General features: G+C 37.6%; 1 protein-coding gene across 4 annotated transcripts in view; it reads left to right on the forward strand.

Annotated features, from left to right (window-relative positions):
• rab6ba (RAB6B, member RAS oncogene family a) overlaps positions 1 to 23,655 on the forward strand; it is a 469,094-nt gene that overhangs the window by 274,476 nt on the left and 170,963 nt on the right. Inside the window, exons 3-5 of one of the 4 annotated variants that reach the window (XM_039762372.1) lie at positions 10,932 to 10,985; positions 14,062 to 14,182; positions 19,254 to 19,365. In XM_039762372.1, coding sequence (XP_039618306.1) covers positions 10,932 to 10,985; positions 14,062 to 14,182; positions 19,254 to 19,365 — 287 coding nt within the window. The remainder of the gene's footprint in view (positions 1 to 10,931; positions 10,986 to 14,061; positions 14,183 to 19,253; positions 19,366 to 23,655) is intronic. The other 3 variants (XM_039762379.1, XM_039762387.1, XM_039762391.1) reach the window with 3 other exon arrangements.

The following is a 23,655-nucleotide window of genomic DNA, read 5'->3' on the forward strand; positions in this document are numbered from 1 at the left end:
AGGTTATCTCTTAAAGTAAGATAAAGGAAGTGTTTGCAATGTGGGAAAAAGTTTTGAACTTTAAAGAAAATAAACACCTTGAAAAAGTTACAACTGATCATGCAGCGGCACTATTTAATGACACTTGCCTAACTCATTTCAGAAACATTCTAAAGGGGAGGACTAAACAAAGCTCCTTGGATAGGTTTCTTCAAAACGCCTTCAGAATGAAAGTGACGAAGCGTGGCAAAAAAGAGAAAACTAGTGAAGAAAATTAAGTTAAGCAAAAGCGAAGTGAAAGAAAAAAACATTACAATACGCTAATCGGCTTCGCCAACATCTGATTATTTCTTTAGATTCTCTTTTATGTATTAGGTTTTATTTTGTTTGTATACAATATTTGTTCATTATAAATACATTTTTCTTATGTTGAAAACATTTAACAAAAAATTGGGGTGGTTGTTTGGGGCCTGGCATGAATTAATCTCATTTCAATTAATTTCAGTGAGTAAAATTGATTTGAGATATGAGCATTTCGACTTACGAGCTCGGTCACAGAATGAATTAAACTCATATCTCAAGGTACCACTGTATTTTATTATGATCCTGTGTTAGCACTTATTACTAGCTGGATTCGGCTAATTGAATTTTGAAGTTTTGTGTCTCTTTAGCTCACAACACCTTGATTGCCATTAACTTGCTGAGATGCCATTTTAATAGAAGCATGGCTTTGAATTAATTGTAAAGTTACATAAAACATCAGTTTACTAGTTGGCAGCAGCCAATATAAGGTTTCTAGATACACATCATGGTTCATTTTACTCCATCTTCCCTAAACTAGAAGTACATTTTCTCTGTTAAACGTATTCTTTAAATACCTTGTAAAACTTAAAATTTGTTATCTTTAAAAGGAAAGCTCAAAATCCTTATTTCTTAGTAAAGAAAAAGTTGGCTTTAATAAAAACTATCATGTAATGCTGTAAAATAACCCACATTTGCGGTACAGATCTGACAGTGTTGTACAATTTCACTGTACTCTGCTCCTATGACAAAACAGTGAGCATGTAAAGTGCAAATCAGACAGGTGAAGCTGAACAGGTAGCCACACTCACCTTCACAAATTATATATGAATCAGATTGAATTGGACTTGAGGTGTCCACAGTGTTTGCAAAGACAGGAAGAGGAAGCTAGAGATTAAGTTCCTGAGCCCCCCCCCCAGAATGGATGCACATCAAGATCATCCCATAATAAAGGAGGCAATGGCAGATTGAACGGCCACAGTAACACAAATCAGAGACGTTGTTGCAGCAGAGGCATTCTTTCAGGCCACATGAATTCATCTTCTTGAATTAGGATCATAGTCAAATGTTGCCCTGGCATAACTGCTACTCACTCATCATTACTGCCCCGCACATCTTCAGTAGTGTGGTGCCTCAAATGGACTGATAAGGAGGAAGACACAGCAGTCAGTTGTCTTTAATGATGAAGGAAGATTCTACTTGGGAATGAGTGATGATCATTAACATGTTCAACAAAGACATAGTGAGTAGCTAAGTCCATCGTGTATACACTGGTGACACACACAACGCTTGTTTATTTTTAGTGTTTATAAAGGGAACATTAACCAGCACACCCTGTATCAAAGTTATTATCTGCCTGGTACTGATACTGGTTCTGCTCCTGCGTGAAATAACAGATATACTCTTCCAGAAAGACAATGACTGCCCACATTCTGCCCAGGCAGTGTGCTATAGAGGCTGTTAATCAACTCCCAAGACCAGTGCACTCAGCAGACTTCTTCCAATCAAGCATTTATGGGATGAGATTTGACATGTCTCCCACAACCAGCCACCATTGATGAAAAGTTGAGCCTCCAGGTTGAAAGACCATGGAGTGACACTCTACAGGAGAACATTCAACATCTGTATGAGCTTTACGTGCCAGAGCACAAGCCTGTATTGCAGCACAGGGAGGTCACACAAGGAATGAGTATACTGTATAGTAGAGTACAGTATGCTTTAACTCATGACACCATCTGCACCAAAAAAAGTGTATTTGTAATCCTGTTCTTAACACACTTATAGGATTCTTCCACCCAAATTTCAGTTCCCTGGTGTGATGACTATCCATCCATCCATTATGCAACCCACTATATACTAACCACAAGGTCACGGGGGTCTTCTGGAGCCAATCCCAGCCAACACTGGGCGCAAGGCAGGAAAAAAACCCTGGGCAGAGCACCAGCCCACCGCAGGGCGCACACACACACACACCAGGCACACACTAGGGGCAATTTAGAATTGCCAATGCACCAAACCTGCTGTCTTTGGACTGTGGGAGGAAACTGGAGTGCCCGGATGAAACCCACGCAGACACTGGGAGAACATGCAAACTCCACGCAGGGAGGACCCGGGAAGCAAACTCAGGTCTCTTAACTGTGAGGCAGCAGCGGTACCAACTGTGCCACCGTGCCGCCCATGATGACTAATAGCTATTCTTTATTTACGTTCCCCTGGTGAACTGTAAATAGTTTAGCTGTTGTTTGACCATACATCAAAATGGGCAAGATGTATGATCTACGTGACTTTGACCAGATGATTGTTTCTATGAGAAATGTTTCAAGGACATCAGAAACAGTTGCATCCCTGGGATTTTAAAGTCTCTGGACTTTACAAAAAACAGATCACAAAACAAAGATCATCTAATGATCAAAATTTCTATGTGTGAAAAAACACACATAGATCAGTCAGGTCAGAGGCAAATGGCACAACTTGCTCAAATTAATAGAAAGTCCACAAATACTTAAATAACAGCTCTTTGGAATGGATGTGTGCAGAAGAGCATCTCTGAAGGTGCAACACACTGGACACTGCAATAGATGGGTTATAGCAGCAGAAGATACCACCGCATTCAAGTCCTGTCAGCTAGGAAAAGGAAGATAAGGCTACACTGGGTTGAATAACTTAAGATTGGAAAGTGTCACCTGGTTGGATGAATCTTAATTCTACTTGACATGCAGATAGGTCAGAATTTGCCATAAACAGCATGAATCCATGGACCTAATCTGCTTTGTGTCAACAGCATAGGGTGGTAGTGGTAATCTAATGACAAGATAACATGACATATCACAAAATTCACATCATCTCAAGCAGTTGACTTCAGTGGGTCATTCAATTCCCAGATCTCATTTCAACATAACACCTTTTGGGATGAAGAGGAATGGGATGATCACAGTATTAATGTGTGACTAAAAATTCTGCAAGATCTGCTGAGTAGTCATGGATCAAAATGTGTAAGGAAAGATTTCTGAATCCAAATGTGGAAGAATTCAGGCTGTTTTGGATGCAAAAGTGAGTCCAACTATAGTAGATCTAGCTAATTAAGTGGACACTGAGTATAGATTTTACATTTAAAAATGTAGTAAATTAATTTAACTGATTAATGCAAAAAGAATCTAAAATGCACATTTTCAGCCTGAGGTTCTTGTTTTGAAAGATCATTCTTTTTTTTTGTTTTTGTCTTTTTTGCTTTCTATTTAAAGAAGCCCTGAGGGAATGAAATGAGTCTGAAAGCAAACCTGCATGCTTCCTTTTCTCACTCTTTTATGTGACTAATAGCTCAGTAGATGATAAGCGCTCAGCTCTCTTTACCCTTAGTCTTTTTCAGTTTCTTAATCAGGAGGTACAGCTGTCCTAATTTGTCATACTTGAACTAATTCATGTAGCGATATCATTAAACATGTGCCATTAAACCTCTGAAACAATATGGCTGATGTAGAAGTTTGACAACAGGGAACTCTGAGACAATTAGCAATGGTTCTGCGTGTGTGAAGTGGGAGCTCATTTTTTTCCCTGCATGAATAAGTTACTAGGCAGGAGAGAAAGGGCATTGTACCTGGTGGGTTCTTTTGTGTTGAATATGAATTTAAAATAATATGAAAAATATATACTTCCTGGATATGTCACTGTGAGGAAGAAGACAGGCAGGGCAGTGACTAGAGTGGTTCTTTCAGAGTTTGAAGGAAAAAAGGCTTTCAACTCTGCCTTATAATCATCTTTGTGGTGATTGCATATTTTCCACATGCTCATTTCAACTTTTTATAAGGTAGTCCATTTTTTCTCCTACATCTCAGAGAGCGAGTGTGGGTATCTGTGTGAATGAGTGTGCCTTGTAATGGAGATTTGCATCCTACAAGAATTGTTTCCATTTCCCTGCCTAACCTATATTGGAAAGAATGGGTTCAAAACATTGATGGAAGTTGTATAAAATTTAAACTGCTTTGTTCAGAAATCCCAGCGATCTCCATCACCATAAAGAATTCCAAAACAGAGATTACACGTGAGTCAGACAACGAAATTCACTTGCAGAGTTACAAAAGAAAGTAATAATAATAATAATAATAAATTTTATTTCAAGGTGCCTTTCTAAACACCCAAGGACACCATACAGATAATAAAATCAACAAACCAACAAAAACAGATTGTACAGATGTACAGATCTTGTACAGATTCACATATTTTAGACACCCCTAAAAACTGTTTTGGCCACTTTCAGGGTGATGCCTATTTTTGCGCACGCATGTGTGTGTGAATCTGTGGACACAATCACTCAACCCAAACTAAACACTTAGCTTGATTTTTTTTGTGCCAATCACTCCATTATATTATGGTGTACAGAATATATTATTTTGAGTTTTTCTGTAAGCCTGAAATATTTTACTGTAAAAATTATATAGGGTACACTGGACACATCTCATATTTTTCTAAGCTGTGACTGTTTAAACGTTTAGGCTTTTCTACACATTTATAGAAGACAAGGAGTCATAGCACCATTGCTCTTTTTGTTTTATTCTTAGGAGTCAACATTTCAAGTATTTTTCCTACTGAGAAGCAAAATTTTTCTCTCTCTAACAGATGAGTTTCAATTTCTCATGGGACAGGTTATTGTCTCAAATAATTCATCAAATTTCTCAGGGTTATAGCATGTTGGACCAAGTAGGAGAGTTGCCACAAGTTATACACTATTTGAACAAAAATATTCTGATACTTGACTATGACACCAACAGGGTCTTTAATGACATTGCATTCAAATACATAGACTTTAATATGGGAGTTACTCCCCCCTTTGCAGCTATAACAGCTTCCACTTTTCTTGGAAGGATTTTCACAATAGTTTGGAGTGTTTCTGTGGGAATTTGTGCTCATTTATTCTGTTGAGAATTTATGGGGTCAGGCACTGATGTTGGATGAGAAGGAGTGTCTTGTAATCTCTATTCCAGCTCACCCCAAAGGTATTTAATGGGATTGAGGTCAGGGCTCAGTCAACTTCTTATACATGAAACTCATCCAACTATGTCTTTATGGACCTTGCTTTGTGCAGTGGGGCACAGTCATGCTGAAATAGAAAAGGGCCTTCATCATATTGTTTCCACAAAGTTGGAAGCATAGCGTTATCCAAAATGTCTTGGTATGCTGAAGCATTACAATTGCCCTTCACTGGAAGTAAGTGGCCTGGAGTGTAAAATCAACAAACCAACAAAAACATGCATGCATACATACACATACAGTATACATATATTTATATCTATAGAACTGAAAATACAGCAATAAGAATACAGCCTTAGGTCATGTAGTGTAAGCTAATCTAAACAGATAAGTCTTAAAATGAGATTTGAAAATAGGTAGGGAATCCGTGTCCCGAATGTTTTGTGGTAGTGAGTTCCAGAGTAAAAACTAAAGAACAGTTATTTATAACAGTGAAGAATCGGAAGAATTGGAATATCAGCTTAATTACAAACTATGGTGAAATGGCCAAGGTAAAACAGAAAAACATTGATTGGTTGAGTCTTCTCTTTCAGGCAGGCCTTGTAAGAAATCATCTGGGTACTGTAACGCAAAACTCTTTGTCTACCATAGTGACTTCTGAAAACCATAGGCTTTGTTATGAATTGGCTGCAAAGTACACTACAGGTAGGATGTACTTATTGAATTTTTGAAACTCATCCAACTATGTCTTTATGGACCTTGCTTTGTGCAGTGGGGCACAGTCATGCTGAAATAGAAAAGGGCCTTCTTCAAATTGTTTCCACAAAGTGTGAACAATGGAGCCAAAGGCTTCTCTGTGACTGCCAAACAGAGAAGGGTGATTCATCACTCCAAAGAACACATTTCCATTGTTCCATCTGACACTTGGCATTGGACTTGGTGATGTGAGGCTTGCATGCAGCTGCTTGGCCATGGAAACCCATTCCAGGAAGCTTCTACCGCGCAGTTTTTGTGCTTACATTAAGTTTGGAACTCTTCAGCTATGGAATGAGCAGAGTGTTTTGGTGACTCTTATGCACCATGCACCTTAGCAATTGTTGACCCGGCTTTGTGACTTTACATGGTCTTCCACTTTGTGGGTGAGTTCCTGTTGTTCCTAAACACTTCCTCTTTCCAATGACACCACATACAGTTGACCGTGGAATATCCAGCAGGAATGAAATTTCGTGAACAATCTTATTGCAATGATCGCATCCTATCACAGTGCCAGGCTTGAAGTCACTGAGCTCTTCAGAATAACACATTAGGTTTCATAAATGTTTGTAAATGGAGGCGGCATGGCAAGGTGCTTCATTTTATACACCTGTGGCTATGGGTCTGATTGAAACAACTGAATTCAATAATTAAGCGGTGTGTCCCAATACTTTTGGGCATTTAGTGTATTAACCCATCCATAAGGAAAATTAAGTAAAGCTTTCTGCAATGATATTTTGTCATCTGGTTGTTTCCTGGAAATTCAAACTTAAACAGTATGAAAAATCATTATAAGTTAAAGCTCTAACGACGGTTCATACATTCTATAATCAATCCATTTTATATTCCAACTAGTTGAGAACAAGGGAATGGTGCACATGGCGAGTGGGACAACCACTCAACCATTTTGAAGGACTGTACAGGCCTTAAATAATCCAGACATTAGCCAGATTATAGTACAGCATTACTTTGTATGCAGAGCAGCAGTTCAGTGAATAAGGAAAGACAGTCCAGGGTTAAAGCAGAACACTCACATCTTCAGATTCAGTTTTTAGTAGTTCTGGTGTTAGTAAAGTGGTATGAAGCCAGTGATAGTACAAATGGAGAGGAAAAATATGTTGTAAGCACAAAAAACATGTTAAAGAAAAGTTGTGGTTGTCATGTTTTCTTTCTTTCTTTCTTTCTTTCTTTCTTTCTTTCTAAATTTTTTGTTGTTCATTTTACTCTTTTAATATTGCTGGTCTGACCATCTGGACTTTAAAGATGACAAGTGGAAGTTTGTGGTGCTCCAGATTGCCCAATTATGGTTTAAAATACTGCTCTGAATGTCATTACAAATATCATATTCTCATACACCAGATGCAGTCCATAATGGAAGCTTTTTCTAAAACTGAATTAATACATAAAATAAACAGAAATGATTGCTTAATCTCGCAATAAGCATTGCTAACAATATGCCAGGCATCAGAAAGGGCAGTCATCTAGTAAAGCCTCCCTGAGTCTCCCAGTGTATCTTGAGGTTGTTTTTCATTAAGTCATTCAAGGACTTCAAGCTTTGTTGTTGACTACATTTTCAAGCAGCCAACTGTCAGGAGTTCTGTGGAGATGTATTCCATCATAACTTCCCAGTGGCTTTGTTTAAGTAGGACAAGGAAGCTCTGGAATGGACCATTAGAGCATCAGAGCAGTAAAAACACATCTCACAATGTGCAGGGCTTTCTCATTAATATTTCATGCTCAGCTTCCTGCCATCTTTCTAGCTAAACCCTTGGTTTTTGTCAGATGGAAATAACAAGTTGAATAAGTAGCTCGCTTGCCCCACTGCACTTCTAAATTAATAATTAAAGTTCACGCACAGCAGGACAAAACACACATGTCTAGTTATGAGATCAGCCTGAATGAGAAGGCACACATGCCAGATCTTACTTGCATTGTGTATAGGTGGCACAGCCATGAATTCTTGGAAAGACAAAGCTAGGGAAAAAAATGCTTCTGCCGTGGGCTTTTGTACGATTAGCTTTTAGAAACATCAGTTATAACAGTTGCACCTGTCATGTTTTTTGTCTGTGTGATATATTAAAGGCTCTCTCCGGGGATGAAATGTGTTTAACAAGTCGTCAATCTTATGTGCTCTAAATCAGGGTGTAATCTATCTATCTATCTATCTATCTATCTATCTATCTATCTATCTATCTATCTATCTATCTATCTATCTATTAAAAATATTATAAATACTGTTTTCAATAAATAAAAAATTATACAACTGAAAATTTTTAAATTGGCACAGTGTCAAAGTTATTAACCATTGCCTATGCCAGTGTGCAGTTTGTACATCCTCTCCAGGCTCTGCATATTACATTTTAACTTCAACATTCCAAAGACATGCAAGCAAGGTAGACTGGCCACTCTGAACTGGTTACAGTTGAGAGTGTTTGTTCGTGGACCTTGTGAAGGCCCGGCACCTTGTGCTTCTACAGCCTCCTGTGGCATTAAAATGAATTAGAATTTCATATTTTGTTAGACTAATTCAACTTCTTGTGATTCTATTTCAGCTGTAGTCAGGTTTCTCATGACACTGCAGTAAATAAACATGATATAAAAAATAAAAAATATATAAATGAGTAACTTCTTTCTTTCTTTCTTTCTTTCTTTCTTTCTTTCTTTCTTTCTTTCTTTCTTTCTTTCTGTGAGGTATAGTTTCTTTTTGACTAAGCACTGACAAACTAGTATTACAAAGCTTTTGAGGTATCCTAGGCATGTGGGGTATATATTACAATTTCTATATACTATACAGCGTATATTTGTATACAGAAATATATTTCCCCAAGAGCACCAGGCTGGCTCAATGTAGCAATGAGCTTTTGATTGTGCAGAGGACAGTTAAACCTGGTAGGTGGTAACAAGGATGCAAATGCCAAAGGGGCCCATGATTTATTCTGGCCTTTGTCTCAAATGATGTCTCAAATGATTTCTTTAGCCTCAGATTTTTAACCCTACCCTACCCCTAACCCTAATTATGGTAATACTTATAGGAAAACAATGTTTAGAAAATCAGAAGTGGATTTTAGAATGTTATTTATTGACTTAATGGTAGAGGGTGCATATACCTTTAAGTAAAGTTTTAATGTTTACTTAATGTAAAGTGTACCAGAGCATTTGTCTTCAGGCTTTCATCCCCTACCCTAACTCCTAACCCTTTCTGTCAAGTGTGACTTCCTTCCATTTCACCAGCATACTCCGTATGCATATAGTTGGCAACTTTCCTCTTTTTGTTCCTTTTACCTGGGTGGCACCCGCTTCAGATGACAAGCACCTACTGTATTTGTAATGTGGGATTTTGTGTTGTCATTGCAGGGTGCAGTGTGATGTTTTTAACCTTCTAACCATAATATTTTGGCTGAAGAAGGGGCCTGAGTTGCCTCGAAAGCTTGCATATTGTAATCTTTTTAGTTAGCCAGTAAAAGGTGTCATTTTGCTTGACTTCTCACTACATTTATAATGGCTAACACGGTACAACACCCTAGTATTGCCTTCCAACCATAAATTTTGTTTATTGTCTTAGGCATATGCATATCCAGAGTCAGCTCCAAACAGTAAGATATTAGTCTGAATCACTGGGGAGGTGGCATTTTACCAATAAAGAATGTCAGAAAAAAATACAATAAATACAAAGTGAGATAAAAATACAAAGTGTTTACAGATTAGATCAGTAAACAAAGGTTTTAGGTTTCCAAAAGCACTTGTACTGCAACATGGCAGGCACATTTCAAAAGAAAGTGAAAACAGGAAGACACCACCTGAGTCTTCATTTCATTGTTCTTATCAGTGATTGCACTGTCAGATATGGACTTACACTAAAGTGGCTTCTTTTTTCTCTGCGACAGGATTTCACTCACTTAGGATGTTCAATCAATAAGCTCTTTGCTCATTTTGGACTAAGTGATAAGGCTGTTGCTGGGGAATTAGTACTAGAGAACACACAACAACCCCCTCAATTTCACAGACAACTGCTCCCACACCCATACTCCACCTTCTCGATTCAAGTGCAAGATGGCTTGTCTGCATGTGAAATGAAGGAATGAGCAATCTGGTCAGAGTGTGAGACCATAAGGCAGACCAACACAGAAATGCACTGTATGTCTGACTTTGAAAAGATTAAAATTTTTTGGTAGCAATGAAGCAGGGATTTATGAAATTCTGCAGAACATTCCTACCCCCTATCATTCAAAAAAAAGATGGACATGTTTTTGTTTGCAAGCATAACTGAGCATCCCTTTGCCCTTAAAGAATATTAATAAGCAATTAATATGCTGCATCTTCAGTCAATGTTTTTTTTATTTTACCTAATGCATACCATAAATTATAACCATCACAAAGTGATTTTACAAACCATGTCATTTATAATTCAACTCACAAAAAGTTTTTACAGTGGATTCAGAAAGTATTCAGACCTCTTTACTTTCTGCACACTTTATAGTTTTGTAGATTTCATTTTAAATGAATTACCATTTTTACCTATCAGTTTACACTCAATAACCCATAATGACAAATTGAAAACATGTTTTCAGAAAGGTTTGCAAATTGCATTAAAATGATCTTAAATAATACCACAACTTCACATTACAGAAGTATTAAAGACCCAGAAAAGAAATGAAAGTATAATAAAACACTTTACCAGCCGAGGTGAAGAGGTAAGGTCACTTTTTATAAAAATGAAATGTTGACTGTAGTCAAGATATTTGATTAGATGGTAGTGTTGGCGTAGTGGGCGGGATTGATGATTCTGTGAAATGGAGTTAGGCTCTTTGCACTGTACCATAAAATCCACACAAGGAGGCTGTCTTTTGGGAGCTTTCTAAAATAAGGACAGTTTGTTTCATTTAGATTAAACCGTGAGTAACTGATCTGACTGTATCTGTTTTTCTTCATTACAGGCAACAATTGGAATAGACTTCTTATCAAAAACCATGTACTTGGAAGACCGAACAGTAAGTAGCTAAGAACTAATTCATTTAATTGTTTGTGATATTTTTGTGCCAAGGACAGCAAGATATGAAATATGCATATTTACAATGTTGTTGTCCATGGTGAAAAAAAAACATTTTTAGTACCCTAAGTTCTTGTCTATAAGCCGCGGCTTAACTAAGGAAAAAAGTTGTGAAAATGAAAAAATAGAATATCGCCTTATACATAAGTCCGGCTTATACACAAAATCAATTTATTAAAAAAGTTATACATTTTTAAAAATTAATTTTTATTAATCAAAGCCATCAAATTCTTTATAAGATTCAGTATTAATGAGATCAAACATCTCGTTAAAAGATTCTGGAATCCTGTGGTAACTTCTGTCCAATAGATGTAATGGCTCTTACAGATAAGTTGTGTCTTTTCATAAACAGAAAACACCAACATTTGCTGCCTTTAAAGTCATTGATTTTTAAATGTTTTGCCAATTCTTTCGCTTTCAAAAGAATTCCAGTGGTTGACACTCTTCTATTTTCATTGCGTCTGGAGATAATCCATGTCTTCAATTATGACTCCAATTCTGACCAAAACTCTTTTCGGGACTGACGGCAGCGCTTCTTCGGATGCATTGCTTTTATAACAGGCTTTTGTTTTTTCCATCGCCGGATGTTTGACTCGTCTGTTCCGAACCTTTTAGCCGCCGCCGCATTGCCATACTCACCGCTTCAAGTTTTCGATGATTGGGATAAGATTTTTGAGTCTTCTTTACATTGTCCATTTTAACAAATTTCACAAAACAAAAATTTAACAAAATCACAATTTAAATGACCGCTACGCGCGTTCACTCGGCGACGCCCAGAGCAGAAAGAACGCGCTCCGGCCACTCCAACCGTGCCATGCGAGGAGTGAGAGTATGGCGTTATTTCAGTGCCACTATTCTGAGCACACGTAAAAAATATTGGCGCGTAAAAAAGATTGCAAGTGCAAGTGTTGCATTTTGAAGAGAATTTATTTTGGCGTACAAAAGCTGAATTTGAGTAAACAAAATTCATTGCTGCGTGCAAAAATGTATAAATGCAACACTTGCACTTGCAATATTTTTTTACGTGCGCTCAGAATAGTGGCACTGAAATAACGCCATATGAGAGAGACGCCAATATCTCACACTCTCTCCCCCCTTAAATAAATTAAATGGGTGCGAGTGAGACCACTGACCTCCCTCCCTTCTATTAGTTATAGGTTATAGTACGTTCGGCTTATCCATGAGTCTGGCTTATCTATGATAAGATTTTATTTTAAAAATTCGTATGATTTTTGGTCTCTGGCTTATACACGAGTCCGGCTTATAGACAAGAACCTAGGGAAAATTGTTTTAGAGTACTCTATTTTAAAATTGTGCAGTTCGATGTTTACTGAAAATGCTGCTGATATTATAGGCAAGTTATGTCATTCACAAAAAAAAATAATGATATAAATATATTAGGATTTGCATGATGACATACTGAATAGTGCCATTGCCTTACTCAGAGCTCAGAGTTAAAATTCCAACCTGATTATGGTCTGGGTGGTGTTTGTGTATTCTTCTGATATCTGTAAAATTCCAGAGATGTGAAGGTTAGATAAACTTATGCTCTGTCTAGAGCTGGTTCTAACCAAGATGTATCACTGCAATCCTAACAAATGGATTGGGAGGGTTCCCTTTTGAGTAAACATATTTTTTATGTCTGAAGGTAAAGATGAAGGATATATTTACCTAAAAGATTACTGCTGTCTAGTTTGACCCAACTGTATTAGTCTTTGAAGGTGCATTTGTGAGCATGTTGGATTGGGCCTGTTCTTGAAAAGGTTCAAAAACTGGAAGCAAGGAAAGGCAGCAACTGCTCAATAGTTCAATCCAGTGTGATACTGTTGCCATAAACAATTATTATACACAGTAAAACACTGACTCCTGGGAAACATAAACAAAGCAAGTTCACAATGAGTACCCCTATATACCACTTATCTTCTTAACCAGCTTTTCCTCTCTGTAAGACTTGGAGTCTCTTTCAGCAGCACTGGGAGTAAATCAGGAAACAGCATGGTAGGCATGAGGCCAATTCAGAATTTCAAATCAACCAAACTACATACGTTTTCAGAATGATTTGTATTTTTTTATTTAGGGGATCAAAAAAGGCATTTCAATAATTTTAATCAAGCACTATTGGTCTCTGCTGCTTTCTGCCTGGGTACTACAAATAATATTAATTCATTCATTATGCTTGTGTGTGGCCAAGGCCTTTCACTGCAGCCCTGAAACCCCTTGCAGACATGGTCATTCGTTCCTGCGTGTATTTGCTGAAACTACTTATTTTATTTCATTATTGTTGCATGTCAGTAGCATCTCTCACAAAGCAGGAATGGATCCTACAATTGGAATCTAGGAGAAAAAGGCTATAAATAAAAACAAAATAATGAATATCACAACCTGATAAATACAACAAGTGTAGTTTTGGGCAGCACACAAACTTGTAGTTACTTAAATGTCTCTAGTCAAGTCATCATTTCTAGTCAGCTTTCTTTAGGACATGCCGCATGGCTGTCTCAATATGGCTGCCAAGTTGTACTCCTCAGTGTGTTATCTTTCTGGCCATGGTGAAAGAGAGAGACAGGGAGGGGTAAAGCAACCAAATTTATACGTTCTTATTTTACAAGCAAAGTTTTGTGTTTGCCATTCAATAATTAAGTATTTTTGTGTTTTGTAAATATCTAAATATTTTATTGTATTGGTCTTCCTGATGGTAGCTCCAAGGAGTCCATATAGCAATTTTTTAGAGAAGGCAAAAACAACAAAAGTGCTCTTACTTTTTTTGTTACCTCTCAACTCATTTAAATACAAAATTTGCTCAATTTGTTGAGCTACAAAACACAAATAACAATCAATTAGCTCTATTCACATAGTGCAGGTTCTACTTGACACCTGACTTAATGACCACCAAATTTATTCCAGTTTTGCAGAATAAGAAGAACCACACATGGTTACAAATGCAGATGTTTGCTGTACACTGCAGCAGAGTTGTATGAATGCCTTATATGTGTCTTTTTCCATTTTTTGTATTTTTGTTGTTGGAACACCAGGTGCGACTGCAGTTATGGGACACGGCAGGCCAGGAGCGCTTCCGAAGTCTGATTCCCAGTTATATCCGAGACTCAACTGTGGCAGTGGTCGTTTATGATATCACGAGTAAGTGTTTTTTTTTCATGCTTTTAAATTTTCCAGTACCTGGGTATTCACAGAAGATATTTTCTAGACTCATTTTAAGTGACATGCATTACATGTCATCATTCATTATCTGAATAATTTAACCAGTTTACTGCCTCCATAAAATGTAAAACTGATCTTGTTATTATATATTTGTTAAATATTTTGCACTCCTTTTTCATAAAAGCCGCAGACACGTGTTTAACAGTGGAAACGTCATAATAGCCAGCACTCACTTCTTTCATAATTCACACGTGTCTGACATTAAAATGCATCACATGAGATCTTCAAGAGCAGTAATACAGAACCCACTCTTTACTTTTTCACTTAATTATTTATTTTTATTTTTGAAAAGTCATTTCCTGGGTCCAAGAAAGGAGACGTCATTAAGCAATTATGCCTCAGATTTCAGAAGAGCAGTTGACGTGTTCTGCACCTATTGCAGAGATATTTCAGGGGTCCAAGGATCCATCAGTCCTGACCATTTGAAGACTTTGAATACAAAACAATGGAGGCTCCTCAGAAACAAGAGTTTTTGGTGTTGCCAAACATTTTAGAATAAGAGCCGTGTTCACTTTTTTTCATTAAGCTGAGTTTGTTGAAGGTTGACTTTCAGATTCCACCCAGGCAGAATGTGCTGTACATTCCTCTACTATTTCTAATTGTGTTTTCATACCGAAACTATCAAGGTTTGAGGTTTGTACAGCTTCCGTTTGGGATACTGGAGTGATGTTACTGTTCTGACAAAATTTAGCTATAGCTTTATAAATATAACAACTTACTAATTTGTGATGTTAGTTCAGCTGTTTTGCATTTTTAAAACCTTAGTCTATTCTGGATTCTAGATGCACTGAGTGAAAGTTTAAATAATTGCATGGCAGGTTAGTTGCATATAGCAGTCAAACGTTATATGCTGTTACTTTTTATAGTTTTTTTAAATTTATTTATTTACTTTCTTGTGTCCTAGCATATAAAGAACAGGGAAGGTCCAGTACTGTGACCCTGGGTCTTAAATTAAAGCGACAAACGTACATAGGCAGCAAGCTGAATCTATCATCTTTTTTACTATTAGGTGACAGGGTGACCCTCACATGTGGATGATTTGAGTTTTATCTTAAGGTTGAAAAAGATGACTTTTATTGCCTCAGAATCCTTCTGAAACTGTCCTTGCTGAAGTTTAATATGTCGCAGAAAACGAAAAGTGAGTCCACTTAAATGTTTCAGTGCCAGGACATAAATTGCAGATTTAATTTTACCCACACCGGCATTATTTTTTCGAAAGTCACAGTTTATTTTCACCTCTAAAACAGAAAAATACACTCTTCTAGATTCATGTTAGCACAAAGGGCTGAATTTATTGAGCATAGAAGTGGCCTAAATGGAAACATCACCTGATAAAATCTTTGTTTTAAAATGGTCTTTGCAGCCCATTTATCTTTAGATAAATTGTCTCTTTAGAAGATCTGACCCCTACTTTATGGGAAATAGGTTTTCAAGTGTGGAAAGCACACACTTTGCAAGTAGTGGCAAGAAACCTTGGCATCTTCACCTAAGAGTTCTAAATCATTTTAGAAGTCAACAGCTAAAGCTTATAATAGGAGAGAGACTTACAAGAATGATCGAAACAAGAACTTGCAAGTTTTAAAATTGATTATCATGTAAAGTTAGGAGGTTGCCCCTTTCTTTACGTTTAGAATTTTACACTGTATGTAGCTCAGGAACCCATACAAGTAGAGGTCACACATCTTGGATGTATCATGACTGCCTATGACAGCAGTGCAGGACTACTCTCTGTCATGCTGAAAATGTACCCTCTAGTTAGCTGGCTGTTTCAATCGCACGTAAAGTATAATGTAGTCAAATAAGCGCTGTCAGTTATGCCGTATCAACAAGGATAGAGGTACCTGACAAAACAGAAATAACATTTAATGAAATGTTTAATGAAACATTTTAATAAAATCAAACATGCATACTGGAAAAGCAGGCAAACATTTTGAAAAAGATAGTGTGAAAGCACAAAGAGGCTCTTTAGAGTCCCAACAATAGAAAACAGTTTTCTGCTATGAAAGCCAGGGTGGTATAGAAAATATAAAAAAAAAAAAACAAAGCAAAATGTGCATCAGATCACCAGTGCGGAAGTTTTGCAATGGACTTCAAAACAGAAGCTTCTTGATGCTGAGCAGGATGGTGTGAATGTCCTGAAAGCAGGATACAGCAGGTTGTTTGTCTTACAGCAGGATTAGTGTTCTTACTCCTGCTCATCAAATTTCTGGATAAATAACAAGCATGCAAGCTGTTGTGTAACCTCCTAATCCCTCCTTCATCCATCCATTTTCTAACCCGCTGAATCCAAACACAGGGGTCTGCCAGAGCCAATCCCAGGCAACACAGGGCACAAGGCAGGAACTAATCCTGGGCAAGGTGCCAACCCACCGCAGGGCACACACAAACCAAGCCCAATTTAGAATCGCCAATCCACCTAACCTGCATGTCTTTGGATTGTGGGAGGAAACCGGAGCACCTGGAGGAAACCCACGCAGACACGAGAACATGCAAACTCCACACAGGGAAGACCCGGGAAGCGAACCCAGGTCCCCTAACTATGAGGCAGCAGCGCTACCACTACGCCACCGTGCCGCCTCTCTCCTTCATGCCCCTGTCAAATCAGTCCTCATAAGGCTTACAGTACTATTGTACATATGAAAATAGAACAAAACTCCATGCATAGTTAAAAATAATTCAAAACATTAGAGCTGTTCAGTAAAGGTTCCATGTAGGCCAAATGACCAAATTCTAAGACTACACACAGATGCTGGGTTTCTTCTTTTATTTCAATAGTTCCTTAATTTTATTGCTGTATAGTACATTTTGGCTTGTAATATTAAGTACAAGGATAAGTAAAAAAGTAAAGGCAATTTGAAAATTGCACAGTAACCACCACCGATAGGAGCTGACGCAATACAACACATTCGTGACGGCTTATGGGTAGTTTGTACACACACAGTGCAACCCTCTGCCATTAGTCTAGTTGAAGCTAAGATCTAATCAAAATGGACACTTTCTGCGGCATTGCATCATTGTTGAACAACTTGCCGTACTAAGATTTGTTTGGACAGAGTGAATGTAACCTGCTGAAATTCACCAGAAGATGTTGGCTTGTGCGGATCAGTAAGCTGGACCAATGTAGTCTGTTGGTCTTCTCTGATGAAGGCATTTTGCATGTCAATGTTGGATGGTGTGGATGATGTTGATGGCCGATCAGATTAAGCTTTATTGCTTACACTTGTCCTTCCTGCTTTAAACCTTTCTACCCATGCATGAACCTTTCATTGAGTCGGGCTGTTTTCATTTTTGTAACTGAGCCAACTTCCTTCACTAAATTTTAGCAGGTTTCACTCTGTCTTCTCAAAGGAATCTCACTACAACATGCTGTTCAATAGGGGTGCAATCCCACAGTGGAGCATCCATGTTCATTTGACATTGGCTTCAACTAGACTAACCGCAGAGCGAACTGTGAATGTTTGAACTACCCATAAGCCATTGCAAAGGTGTTGTATTGCATCAACTTCTGTCCTTTGCGGTTATCATATAATTTTCAAATTGCCTTTACTTTTTGATTTGCTCTCACAATTGAATGAGTGGGATCAGCTTTTAAACAGCATGCCAAGAAGGGACCAGGTGGGATCCACAATAATATCCTAAAGGACTGGATACTCTCAGAGTCCATCATATAGCACACAAAACCCTTATTGTGATGGCACACCTCTAAAGCAGGTGTAATAATTCCAAAAGGAGACAGCACAAAGGTTTGGGGTTTACTGGCCCCGTATATTGTAGATGATCCACAATAATGTAAAAAGAAAAGCAGGTCAAACATAAACTAAACAGTTCAAATGCGAGACGCCGAAGCATGGCGTCGGCCATTTTATGAGGGAGGAGCCGGAAGTGGAGGAATGCTGGGAAGGAACCGTGAGGAATGCTGGGACCAATGACGTCAGGACAAGATGGCGGAGGAAGGGCGGAAGTAAACGTAGTGCGGGCAAAGTCGACTTATGGCGGCGGACCGTCCTTTTTTCTGTAAGAAAGCACAGGAAGAAAGTTAGTACCCCGCCATTCCCTGCCGGCGAATGTTTACCCAGGTGTGTTAAAATCCGTCCGCGGTCTCCTATGCACGCGTGCGTGACACAGGATGGACAATTCTGGTGTTGGAAGAACAGCAGAGTATCCAGGCTTTTGTTCCAATCAATATTTTTAATTTATTTTGTATCCTGATATTGAGTTTCTTGTTTAATTACCCTTTTTAGAAAATAATAACAATGTAAGTTTTGCTTGTCTTTGAAATTCAGAAAGATTCTTAATGCCACCATGATGGTTTGTGGGCAAAATCTGTTTTTTTATCTTTTTTACTTCATTTTTACATTCTTTACTGTTTCTTTTCATGAAAAAACAGCCAGTTAATCCTGGATCACAAAATAATAACAAGAGCAAGAACAGCTAATCAGCTACATTGGTACTATTTTTACTTGCATATATGTATATCATTAAGTAGCTGCCTTTAATAAAATACTTGGAGAAAAATAATAGATGATTCAAATAATGAAATACAGAAGGAAAGAATGTATTATGAGTAGAAGGAGCAGAATGACATCATCATATAAATGGAGAGTGGTGATGTTTTGCATGTTGGTAAGTACATTCAAATAAGAATGTACCGTGTGATAATAATAACCCTATAAATATAACATAAGCTAAAATAACTGGTTTTTAATGAAGTAACTGGTTGGAATGAAGCTCATGCTCTTGAATAAGGAACAAAATATTAGTCTGTGGAGAAAAGCTATGTGATCAACAGAAGGATGTACAAGCTCCAAACAGAAGACATTGTCTTGCTGATCAATTTTTAGCTGCCCTTTGAACCCCTTGTCCAGCCACTCATCGTTATTTTACCAGTTGGCCTTCTGCTGAAATATTTTACTGTCCATTCCTTGGAAAGATTAATCAGACTGTAACTGAGCTGTCCTAATTCTCTGAATTTTTTTTTTTTCTCCAACAGACATAAATTCATTCCAACAGACCTCCAAATGGATTGATGATGTCAGAACAGAAAGGGGAAGTGATGTCATCATTATGCTAGTGGGCAACAAAACAGATCTGGCAGATAAGAGGTAAGCACAAAGACCTGTATAGTCAATGCAAGATGTGTATTTTCTTGTATGGTTATGGGAAGGCTGGCAACTTTCAAATATGGCTGGCATAATACGTAGAAGATTTGCACAAGTGTCATGTTGGACATTTACATCTAAATTTGAATGCAGCTTACTTTGTCAGTAAATTGATTTGTATAAAGTCAGACTGTGTCTTATTATTTCTACTGTTTAATATACACAAACCTGTAAGGTCAACCAACCACAATTGAATTATTTTAAGAATACTAGTCTGAAACAAAATAATTAGCTCCCATCTAAGATTCTAGGTGTTCTTTATAGCTCCAAGGGCCTTGAATGCAAATAGGACAACTTGCTTTATTAAATTCAGTTTTTGAGAGATGGTTTTAAAATGAAAAATAAACAACTTTTAGACAAAAAAGTAATATATTTTCAAAATTAACTAGACTTAAAAAAATATTAATCACACATAAAATTGTTTTAAATATATATTTTTAATTTTTAAAAGGCAGTCTATTAGTAGTTTTATTTTTACTCTCATAATCCTCTGAAGGTGTTTCACAGTGAAATGACCAATAGATAGCTGATAACATAGACTCCCTCCACTTTCCCACTATAATGTCTCTCTGTTGCAGTGATGAACTGTTGGAATCTCTCAGCATGTTGATCAGAGACCACTTCAATGTTCTGGGAGAAAAAATCAAATGGGATTATTTGAAATAGATTTTTAAAGACATGCACTCAGATCCTAGGTAGGAAGACAGAAGCTCCTCAACTTGGTCTGAAAAGTTTTCCACCTTTGTTGCTCACACCCTTTTTAAAATAAAGGAAGTTTGTGCATTCCTTTACCATTTACGAGTTGTTACAAGGACAAAACAATAGATGGATCAACCCGGCCTTACATATTTCTGTAAACACTAAACAACCACTTTCTCTCTTGTGCACAATAAAAGACACTGTCTAACCTTCTAAATATAAATTCCTGGCTGTTTTGAAGGAAAAGGTAGAGAGAATAAAAAGGATTGAGTGCAAAAAATGTGTAGCAAATACTTGATTTTAAGTTTGTTGTTTCCACCTAAATTAACAATAAGAAAGAGGAAGTCTTCCATTTTTCAGTTCAAAATATGCTTCATATAATATTCTATTCTGTCATTCTATAATAACATAACAATATACCATATAACAAACATAACATATTTTTTAAAAGTCAGCAATATTTTTCAGTGAATCCGATAGATCACAGAAACAGTTTGTGGAAGAGGAATCCCAATTCAGAAATGGATCCAGCTCGGCCATGCTCTCTCTCTCAGGGGTGGAGGTCGACTTGTTCTCGGTCCTACTTTTTGTGAAAATAGATTGATTTGTATGGAATGATTACAATAAAATTAATTTAAAAAAATGGATCCAGCACACCTAAATCTATACAGTTCACTAATTTTTCTTACGCAGGACAATTGTGGTGTATTCATTGTAATATTCAGGTCACTTATAATAACTTCCTGTAATTAGATTGTTTCAGCAGTTTTAGTGCATGAAGAAACATGTTGATAATGGTGCTTACTTTGTATAGTGTGCAAATAACTTGCTTGTCTGGTACCGTTCTGTTTGTATTCCTGAGTAATGCTACTTTGTATTCAATGATTGAGCCTTTTTATAAACAGTTAATATAACCTTGGCTGACTCTGCAGATCATTATAAATAAATTATAGTTTGTTGTGCTTGGACTTAGAATAAATTAAAACAGAAAATGTTGGAATATTTTTTGGTGGTACCCAGCCGGTAGGCCCAGGTGGACCAGAGGAGGACTTACACATCTTCCAGACCACGAGGGGGCGACCGCCCTGGTGGCTTTGGGGACCACGGGAACAGAGTTTAGAAGCTCAACCCTATAGGGGGCCCATGGTCACCGCCAGGGAGCACCCCAATGCCTGTGGAGCCCTGGCCCTCAGCACTTCCACCACACCCGGAAATGCTGGGGGGAAGAAGACCGGGGACACCCAGAGTGCTTCTGGGTGTACAGCCGATACTTCCGCCACACTTGGTAGTGCTGGCAGAAGCTAATCAGAAAGGCACCTGGAGCTCATCCGGGTATGTATAAAAGGGGTCGCTTTCCTCCATTTGATGGCTGGAGTCGGGAATGCCGAGGACAAAGTCAAGGAGGAGAGAAGCAGAGGCGGCCTGAAGAAAGAGAGGCATTGTGAGGCCAGGACTTTGTGGGAGTTTTGAGGTTGTGTGCACTGTGTTGTGTCCGGGCCAGTTTGCACACTGTTTTCATATATACTGACAGATGTGTAAAGTACATATGTCTATATAACAAACCAAATTAATCCAATTTCAGGTCACTTAAAGAATAAAACTTATCTTGGCAGCAATGGGCACAAAAAAGGAATCGGTTTTGGATGTAATCCAGGTCTACCTCTGGGTACTCTGACTCATCCCAGAGAAATGCAGAGCCACTAATTAACTTACAAAAAATGTGTTTTAGAATGTATAAGGGAAGGCAGAGTATGCTCACCCTGACCAGTGCTGAGATTTCACTCTAACATATAGTAGTACCAGTCCTAGTGTTGTCACATGAAAAGAATACAATACAGCGATATTCTTAAATATCCTACCAACATTCAACAAATCACTACACTCTTGCACATATACAGTATATATATTTTAGTCTGCAATATTTTTCTCCTTCAGCTCTTCTGAAATCTAAAATATGTGTGTTTACATTGTTTGGCAAAGCTAAATTGGTTACATTGTCAGTGTGGTCATTACTGTGCCTGATTAAAGGCTAGTATTCTAGTCAATGGCCGGCCAGCTCTAGGAAGAGTCCTGATGGTTTTGAACTTCTTCCATATACGGATGATGGAGGCCACTGTGCTCATTGGGACCTTCAAAGCAGCAGAAATTGTTCTGTAACCTTCCCCAGATTTGTGCCTCGAGATAATCCTGTCTCGGAGGTCTACAGACAATTCCTCTGACTTCATACTTGGTTTGTGCTCTGACATGAACTGTCAACTGTAGGATCTTATATAGACAGGTGTGTGCCTTTCCAAATAATGTCCAATAAACTGAATTTACCACAGGTGGACTCCAATTAAGCTGCAGAAACATCTCAAGGATGATCAGGGGAAACAGGATGCACCTGAGCTCAGTTTTAAGCTTCATGGCAAAGGCTGTGAATACTTATGTACATGTGCTTTTTCAATTTTTTTATTTTTAATAAATTTGCAAAAACCTCAAGTAAACTTTTTTCATGTTGTCATTATGGGGTATTGTGTGTAGAATTCTGAGGAAAAAAATGAATGTAATCCATTTTGGAATAAGGCTGTAACATAACAAAATGTGAAAAAAGTGATGCGCTGTGAATGCTTTCCAGATGCACTGTAATTGTGACATTGTAAAAGATACACAGTATTTAAATCACAAAGAAGAAGATAAGATTGGTCAATAAATAGTCTAAAGATGCAATAGCTGCATAATATGTATAGCTCACTAAGATGAAGTTGAAATAAAAACCCAGGTTTGGGTGAACTTTTGTGGAGAACAGCTAGTCTTACTGAAACCCTACATCCTGTGACACTTGCGTTGAGAAGGATTATGGTGCTATTCTGGGGGCTCCCTTTTCAAGATTTTGGAGTGACAATGTAAGTAAGGGTGGGGATGCTGTTTTCCAAGAGATCCATCAAAGATGTGATTGAGACATGGCCTTTTATATTTTGCTGTGTGCTTGGTGTATTCTTGAAAGAGTTATCATCTCTTTTCCTAATGCTTAAAATTAAATTCTAAAAGGAAAAGTGCATGGTATATATTGATGCACTCACTTACTTTAAAAGGAAAATGGGGATGAAGAGGCAGCTACAGCAACACAGGCTATTTTCATTTTGCAAATGACTTCATAGTTGACACTATATTATAATTTTAAGGGTGCACTGTCTTCATGATGATATGTAAAATAAACAATGAGGCACATCACTGTTTAATAGATGTGCATCACTTTGTATTGTTATGGATCCCTTTGCAATTCTTTGATTTAGTTGATGTTCTTAATATTTGATACATTTTGGTGGCTATTTAGTAAAATGTGATAATATTATTTGCAAATATGAAGGCTACAGCAGTTACTGCCTGCTTACTTTATCTGAAGAGTTGAATTAGAAGAAATACAGAGTGTGTTTAAAGTAAGTAGTTGTAAAACATTTAACAGTCTGTTGAATTTCTGGAAAACCCTAATATTTATGGATATATCTTTGGTCTACAAATAAATAAAAAATGTTACTTAGCATTTTGATCCTT

The sequence above is a fragment of the Polypterus senegalus genome, chromosome 1 (genome assembly GCF_016835505.1).
Source record: "Polypterus senegalus isolate Bchr_013 chromosome 1, ASM1683550v1, whole genome shotgun sequence".
Classification (NCBI taxonomy): Eukaryota; Metazoa; Chordata; class Cladistia; order Polypteriformes; family Polypteridae; genus Polypterus; species Polypterus senegalus.